This window comes from Haematobia irritans, chromosome 2 (assembly GCF_050003625.1).
Source record: "Haematobia irritans isolate KBUSLIRL chromosome 2, ASM5000362v1, whole genome shotgun sequence".
Taxonomy (NCBI): domain Eukaryota; kingdom Metazoa; phylum Arthropoda; class Insecta; order Diptera; family Muscidae; genus Haematobia; species Haematobia irritans.
In genome coordinates, this window is record NC_134398.1 from 174,762,677 (window position 1) to 174,771,723 (window position 9,047).

The 9,047-nt window shown below is 28.6% G+C and overlaps 1 protein-coding gene across 8 annotated transcripts in view; it reads left to right on the forward strand.

Annotated features, from left to right (window-relative positions):
• Positions 1 to 7,379, forward strand: part of Pde11 (Phosphodiesterase 11) — a 355,629-nt gene extending 348,250 nt beyond the window's left edge. For 7 of the 8 annotated variants that reach the window (XM_075296862.1, XM_075296864.1, XM_075296859.1 and 4 more), the window contains 5 exons: positions 504 to 631; positions 699 to 887; positions 949 to 1,168; positions 4,241 to 4,324; positions 4,391 to 7,379. In XM_075296862.1, the coding sequence (XP_075152977.1) occupies positions 504 to 631; positions 699 to 887; positions 949 to 1,168; positions 4,241 to 4,324; positions 4,391 to 5,677 (1,908 nt within the window). In that variant the 3' untranslated portion in view covers positions 5,678 to 7,379. The remainder of the gene's footprint in view (positions 1 to 503; positions 632 to 698; positions 888 to 948; positions 1,169 to 4,240; positions 4,325 to 4,390) is intronic. The other variant, XM_075296858.1, reaches the window with a different exon arrangement.
• Positions 7,380 to 9,047: the final 1,668 nt, after the last annotated feature.

Consider the following 9,047-nt stretch of genomic DNA (forward strand, 5'->3'; position numbering starts at 1 on the left):
TCGGCTGTCTCCAAGGTAGACTTCCTATTAAAAAATACCTTTTTATTTTTTTATCAGAATAAATTAGGATAATTCACTTAACCCAAAGTGAATTACAATTGAACCTCCCCGAAAAGGTTTTTGATAGTCGACTTTGCCATAATAAATTTTTGCATAAACATCTCACTTTCCTTCTAGTAGTCTAAAGGACTTTGCCCAAATAAAATTGACAAATTTGAGTTTTCCTCTGCTGGTTAAGCTACTCTTGTGGTTTAATCAATGCATAACAATAATAATAAAATTTTAGTACCAACTGGAGATAAGAGTTAGCCTGTCCATTTAGATAAGAAAATTACTACTTAATGTTTTAATAAAAATTTGTTTATATTCCGATTTTTGTTTCTAAAACTACTCTTGTTTTTAAATATTCCTTTAGAATTTTTATTTCTTAATATAAATTTTATATTTTCTTTTTAATTTGTCCCATCTTTATATACCCACATATAAATTTTTATTAATCAAAGATTTCCCATCATGGACAGGCCACACAATGGTGGAAGATATTTGGTGAAATGGAATGTTTGGCTTTAATTATTGCCTGCCTATGTCATGATTTGGATCATCGGGGGACAAATAATTCATTTCAGATCAAGTAAAAACAGAAAGATTTTATTAAAACTAATTTAAAAAATTGTAATAAATTCCCCCTAATATCACAGAGCTTCATCGCCTTTGGCCCAATTGTATTCAACTTCAACCATGGAACATCATCATTTCGATCAGTGTCTAATGATTCTTAACAGTCCTGGAAATCAAATTTTAGCTAATTTATCTTCAGAGGATTATTGTCGTGTTATAAAAGTTTTGGAAGATGCTATTTTGTCTACAGATTTGGCAGTTTATTTGAGGTAAGTATAGAGAGGTTTCAAATGAATTTGAACATTTTGTATAAATACAATTTTCGTTTAGAAAACGAGGAACCTTTTTGGAAGATGTTCATCGACAACCTTTGAGTTATTGGATAGGTGAAGAACCACGTGCTCTCCTAAGAGCCATGAGTATGACTGTCTGTGATTTATCAGCCATAACTAAACCATGGGATATCGAGAAACGTGTAGCGGATTTGGTTAGTTCTGAATTCTTTGAGCAGGGTGATATGGAGAAACAAGAATTGAATATAACTCCCATAGTAAGTATGATGAAGTATTATGTGTATTCTAACAAAAATTGTTATTAAGTTAGGTTTAGGCGTCGGTGGGATAAATCTCATCATTTGGTGAAAAATTTTCACAAAATTTTCTATGGAAATAAAATTTTGACAAATTTGCTTTAGAAATAAAATTTTGACAAAATTTTCTATAGAAATAAAGTTTTGACAAAATTTTGTATAGAAATAAAATTTTCACAAAATTTTGTATAGAAATAAAATGTTGACAAAACTTTCCATAGAAATCCAGTTTTGACAAAATTTTCTATAGAAAAAACATTTTTGACAAAATTTTTTTTAGAAAAAAAATTGACAAAATTTTCTATAGAAATAAAATGTTGACAAAATTTTCTATAGAAATAAAATTTTGACAAAATTTTCTATAAAAATATAATTTTGACAAAATTTTCTATAGAAATAAAATTTTGACAAAATTTTCTATAGACAACATTTTCGATAGAAATAACATTTTGACGAAATTTTCTATAGAAATAAAATTTTGACAAAATTTTCGATAGAAATAAAATTTTGACAAAATTTTCTATAGAAATAAAATCTTGACAACATTTTCTATAAAAATATAATTTTGACAAAATTTTCTATAGAAATAAAATTTTGACAAAATTTTCTATGGAAATTAAATTTTGACAAAATTTTCTATAGAATTAAAATTTTGACAAAATTTTCGATAGAAATATAATTTTGACAAAATTTTCTATAGAAAAACAATTTTGACAAAATTTTCTATAGAAATTAATTTTTGACAAAATTTTCTTTAGAAATAAAATTTTGACAAACTTTTCTATAGAAATAAAATTTTGAAAAAATTTTCTAAAGAAATAAAATTTTTACAAAAAATTCTATGAAATAAAATTTTGATAACATTTTCTATAGAAATAAAATTTTGACAAAATTTTCTATAGAAATAAAATTTTGACAAAATTTTCTATAGAAATAAAATTTTGACAAAATTTTATATAGAAATAAAATTTTGACAAAATTTTCGATAGAAATAAAATGTTGACAAAATTTTCTAAAGAAATAAAATTGTGGCAAAATTTTTTATAGAAATAAAATTTTGACAAAATTTTCCATAGAAATACAATTTTGACAAAATTTTATATAGAAATAAAATGTTGACAAAATTTTCTATAGAAATAAAGTTTTGACAAATTTTGACAAAGTTTTCTATAGCAATAAAATTTTGACAAAATTTTACATAGAAATACAATTTTGACAAAATTTTCTATGGAAATAAAATTTTGACAAATTTTCTTTAGAAATAAAATTTTGACAAATTTTTCTATAGAAATAAAATGTTGACAAAATTTTCCATAGAAATCCAATTTTGACAAAATTTTCTATAGAAAAAAAATTTTGACAAAATTTTTTTTAGAAAATAAAATTGACAAAATTTTCTATAGAAATAAAATTTAAAACAAAAAATTCTATGAAATAAAATTTTGACACAATTTTCTATAGAAATAAAATCTTGACAACATTTTCTATAGATATAAAATGTTGACAATATTTTCTATAGAAATAAAATTTTGACAAAATTTTCTATAGAAATATAATTTTGACAAAATTTTCTATAGAAATAAAGTTTTGACAAAATTTTCTATAGAAATAAAATTTTGACAAAATTTATATAGAAATAAAATATTGACAAAGTTTTCCATAGAAATAAAATCTTGACAAAATTTTTCTATGAAATAAAATTTTGATAACGTTATCTATAGAAATAAAATTTTGACAAAATTTTCTACAGAAAAAAAAATGTTTGACAAAATTTTCTATTGAATAAAATTTTGACAAAATTTTCTATAGAAATGAATTTTTGACAAAATTTTCTTTAGAAATAAAATTTTGACAAAATTTTTTATAGAAATACAATTTTGACAAAATTTTCTATAGAAATAAAATTTTGACAAAATTTTCTATAGAAATACAATTTTTACAAAATTTTTCTTGTAGAAATGAAATTTTGATAAAATTTTCTATAGAAATTCAATTTTAATAAAATTTTCTATAGAAAAAAAATTTTGACAAAATTTTCAATAGGAATAAAATTAAAATTTTGACAAAATTTTTTATATAAATAAATTTTTAAAATAGAAATAAGATTTTGACAAAATTTTTTATATAAAATATAATTCCCCAATGGGAAATTGGTGCAAATTGCCATTGACGGAGTGAAATAAAATTATCCAGAATAACCTATTGTTCGACATATTTTATTTTGTTTTTTTTTTTTTTTTTTTTGTCATTTCGGGTTCGATTGGATTGAAATTGAAACGGATTTCTAAGAGCTTGTCCGAGACTGGTTCCTGAGGACCTGTCTATGGGGTGCTCCTGCTAAATTGTTCCAGGCCGTGTCCTTTGGGATGAGTCCAGGACGCGTCCTAAAATGTAAATTTACCCCGTCAACGACAAACCCATGTTAAAATGATCGGTCCCTTTCATACGTTTTGACCAGAACTAGGACTGGTCCATACACACCAGGGACTAGTCCTGTACCGGTTCTGTGGTTGATCCATTTCCCGTAGGATTTATTTTGGTAGATTTTTGTAACAAAAAAAACTTCTAAGTTTGGTAGATTATTTATGGCTCGAGTGGCAACCGTGTTAGCATGACCAACAAATTTTTGACCGGAGATTCATTCAATTTTAGTAATGCATTTTTTCTAAGTGATTTCACACACAATGAGCAATGAAAGGGAGGGTCCTTGTTATTAAGATTGTTTTATCTCAGTTTTTTCATTTCTGGCGGTGACACTTTTTATGCCACTTTTTGGGAAATGCTAACACAAAATTTTCTTTCAGAGGAGGTATATTTCCCTTCAGTTATGCATTCCCTCTAAGTGGTTTCACACACAATAAGTTATGAAAAAGAGGTCTCTTGTCATTAGGGGTTTCATCTCCGTCTTTTCGAATCCCGGGGATTTTTTCCAGTGACACTTTTTATGCCACTTTTTAGAAATGCTAATACAAAATTTTCATAACCAGGCCGATTTTCGATTTAATCTTATCCCTGTGGTATTTTCTTTTCTAGGACATCATGAATCGGGAAAAAGAAGATGAATTACCAATGATGCAAGTCGGATTCATAGATTCCATATGTCTGCCAATATATGAGGTAAAAGCCAAAGCACCACTTTTCCCATCATTAAACACCTATTAACTCTTAATTTTATTAATATAGGCCTTTTCAACACTCTCCGATAAATTGGAACCCTTGGTTGAGGGGGTACGAGACAATCGGCAACATTGGATTGATTTGGCCCAAGGTGTTGAGACTAAAAGCAAAAAAAGCAATGGCATTGTCAAGGCCAAAAACAATAAAAATTTAAATTCCAATAGCAATAACAATAATAACGATAATGGACCAGGAAATGATGATCATAACAATTCACCATCTGATGCAGATAATATCAACCTTCAGGCAAATTTATCCACTGAAGAATGCCCAGATGTAGAAGCAGAAGAAACTGGGGCCGAAGCCGATGATGATGATTCCGAAGTGGAAGAAACTCCTTGTAATGATGGTTATTCCAGCGATTCCAGTCGTCTCTCTACTCCACCTCCAACTGGAGAAGAAGATAGCTCACCCACCTCTCCAGCCAAACGGGAGGCAGCTGCCAGAAAACAAGCTCAACTTATGGCTGAAAATTTGGAAAGCCTCAATCACAATCCTTTACATAAGCAGCGTAATTCCACTCTATCCTCGTCATCGTGTAGGAATTGCGAATGCATGCGTCTAAGGAAGACTTCTTCATTAAAGGGATCCAACGATTATCTGCCACATAATGGGAGTAGTAAATCCTATAGCAAAAGTACTCCCTCAATGTCAAGTTGTGGGACTTCACAGGGTATAGGGCATCAAAAACAAGATGATTGCCTATGTCATAAAAGTAGAGGAGAAACGGGTCATCATCATCATCGTCACCATCATCACCACCATCATCATCATCACCACCACAATAGCAGCCGGAAATCCCAAGAGCATCAACTACAAAATAATTCCGGAAATTCTTCACACTCCCACCCCCATCATCATCATCATCAGCAAAGTAATAGTTTGGGAGGTGGAGGAAGTAGTGGTGGATCTTCCATATGCGGTGGTCTCTCTAATAATTCCAGCCTCTCGGAAAGTGATAAAATACCAAAAATTGTTGGCAAATTGGGAAATCTTGATAGCCTACACCATGTTGCAAGTAATGGAGTGGCGTCGTGTGTCCTAACTCCCAATTCAAATGGCTTGTGTAATTTGGGAACTACTTCGAATCGTTTATCCTCACGTCGCCACTCCGAAGCCAATGGTGTGGCTTTAAGTATAAATTCCAATTTGAATACCTGCAGTACAAGTAATGCTAATATCCAAACGCCATTGACCACAGCACTCTCAGCGACGAATACGTCAACGACAATAGAAATGGCTACATCGCCGCCGATTACGGTGTCAGTGCCGGAGGCCATGTGCGATAAATAGACGGTATGCATATATGGAAATGGTTTATTAGTGGTTTTGTGTTTTCTTTTTTTGAATTCCTCACATGAGACTTTGGAGAGTTCTTGGAAGCGGGAATAACTTTTAAGTTAAAAGATAGCAAGTGACTATTTCGATTGATGAATTTGGAAAGTTAGCAGCATCAATAGAACGAAGGGGATTTTTATTTGAGGCTAGTGGATGTACTCATTTGATGATACTTTGTGTTTAATTCAGCTGATATCAAATTTTTCTATAATATGTCTTGGTCCTTGAAAAACTCATGGGGGAGATTTTGAAGATCCTTTCTATCTTATGCCAGGCTTATTTTCTGCTCAAACCCCCTTATTCGTTTTTCACTTTATTCTTGAAAAAATTTGGAAATTGTACTTGGTGGGTATTTTTTTATGAAATTTCTAATAAATTCGTAGAAATCGGTGGATGGAATATTACAAAATTATAAATATAAATTTAAAAATGAATTTAATAATTTTAAAGTTTATAGCTACAAATATTTATTCATTAAATTTTTATTAAAAAAAGGAAAAACATATTTAAAAAAATAGTTTCAATGCATCAAACTTGATTTCATAGAATTTGGCCAACATTTTAAGACGTAAGAATTTTTTTCTGTTTGTATCTTAAAAGATACAGTGAACATTTAAGGGTTAAAATTAAGCCAATGACAGTTTTTCATTCGCATATCGTAAAGGTTTCATAAAGACAATGAAAATGTTCATTAGTAGTATGAAACATTTCGTTATGGCAAATTCATAACGATAACGAAAATTGTCATTATATTTATGAAATTGTTTGATTGGCTCAATCTAATGGGAAATTTCGATGTTTAGATTTGCAAAATTTTTTCAAATAAAGTTTTGTACAACAGAACTTATTGACAACAATTCAATATATTCAATCTAATATAAGATGTCATGTAAGATATGTTATTATTCCCTTGACTTAGCAGGACTTTCGCTCTATCGCACGTTTTATTCAATTTGATAACCAAAGAAAATATTTCCCAAATAATAAACTTTGGAAAATTATAATCGGATCTACATATATTTTAATAGAAAAATATTATCTCCCTAATCGAAAATAGTCATCCTATAGATTTTCTGCTACAAAAGAAAATAAGCCTCTCCAAAAAGGTCACAGAGAATCAAAATGAAATGAAAATATACTTTTCGAAAAATTATTTTTAAATATCTAAAAAAAAACAAATGATTAATAGAAATAATTTATTTGGAATTTGTATAAATACCAGAATACCACCATAACATTGAATAGACATTCATTATGAGATACAATACTATAATAAAAGCTATAGAAAAAATTATTACGAATTATGTTTCCTATTACTCTACATTAAAATACATACAAAAAAAATTGAATGTAAAGATTTTTATTTAAGAAAACCTAAAAACAAATAATAATTAAAATAAAATAATCAACATAGTTGAAAAAGAAATATTAGTCATGTTAGTAAAAACAAACAAAACAACAAACAAAAATAATTATAAAATAAATGTATTTAAGAAAAAAATCAGAAATTCTGTTTAAATTTATATAAGAGATAAATTTAGAAAATAATAAACATCAATAAGTCAATTTTGTTTCCCCATACAAATGTCAAACAATCAACAATGAAAATTTGGGGATTTCCACAAAGAGATGAAAAATCCTAAAAATGTAAAACGAATAGTATTTGTTCTTTGTCTATAATGGATAAGTAATCAAACTAGTATACCAACTAATTAGAAATTTTCCTCTAGCTTTAAACATATACGATATATAATAATATTATTATTGTTATTCATATGCATATGCATTCAAATCAAATGCTGGAAACGAAACGGGTAACCAAAAGAATTTGTTTCTTGAAACTTAATTAACAAATTGAAATCAAAATATAAAAGCAAAAAATTAAAAATGAAAAACTTAAATGCAAATTCAAATTTAGTTTTTAAAATAAACTAAAACAGAGCTAAGCTTAATTTCTTTAACTAGGTTTTATGGAAGTCTTTGTTATCGATTAAAATGTTAAGGGTATTATTTATAATAAATTAAAATCAATTTAAAATATTTTAAATTAAAATTGACAAATACAAAAAGAACACAGTAATATTACCAAAAAACAAATATTTTTTAAGAGTTTCTACTTCACAATGGTAAAACATTGACATCCCAGCAAAAAATTTGGAAGTTCTTCCAAAGGCAGAACTTTAAAAGCACTTCCAGAATATGCACTCCCAATGATGTTCTTTATTTTAACTACCCATGAAGTTCTTTTAATTCAATTTTGTATAACTTGGTTTTTTCATACTTTTAATGGGTAATTTTAACTTTTTTTGTTTCAAATACGTTAAAAACAGAGTAAGAATTCGTAAAATGGTACAAATCATTTAAATTTTGTCGAAGAAAATGCTGAATCCAATCTGAAAAAATTGTGAATTTTAGAAAATATTTGGGGTCAAACATTTCCGGCAAGCGTTAGAATCCATTAAAAATTATAAAAAATTGTGAAAATTATTTATTTGACAAAATATCATAGAATTTTTTTAATTTACATCCAAAACATTGAATTCGCATCACACCTAAAGAAGTGATGCAAATTCAGTGCAACGGCTGTTTAAATGGAGGACTTCCGTCCTATGACAAGCCCATGTTAGATTCATCGCTTGCTTGAATTTTGCACCACTTCCGGATCCAAAAAGAACATTTTCATTACATTTTTGGCGATGCTTGTTTTGCTGGGATTCTATGGCTATCGCATTGAAATCGGTGATAATTTACGGTTTGGTATCTGTGCTCCAGTTTTGGTATCGGTTTGGTATGGATTTATTGATTTCTATAAAAAGTACTAAGATTTTGTCCCAGCCTGGCTAATGAAGATGGGGTAGTCCTACTAATTTGTCCCAGGAAATGACCTATGAGTCCACGTCAATGACAGACCCATGTTAAAGTGACCGGTCCCTTCAATACGTTTTGATCAGAAATGGGGTTGGTCCATAGCGGTCCTGGGTCGCTTGTTCACATCACTTTGGGTTAGGTTACCAAGAAGTTCTAGGTCTTCGTGTCTCAAGCACGGTTGCCGCAGTTGGTAGATTTCTGCCAAAAATGGTAGATTATTTACGGTTGGGTGGATTGGAAGGATTCTTGATGTTTTGCTAGAATTCCTCTCCAACTAAATTTTCTATAGATAATAATTTTTACAAAATTTGCTATAGAAATAAAATTTTAACAAAATTTTCTGTAGAAATAAAATTTAGATAAAATCTCCTAAAGAAATAAAATTGTGACAAAATTTCCTATAGAAATAAAATCTTGACAAAATTGTCTATAGAAACAAAATTTTGACAAAATTGTC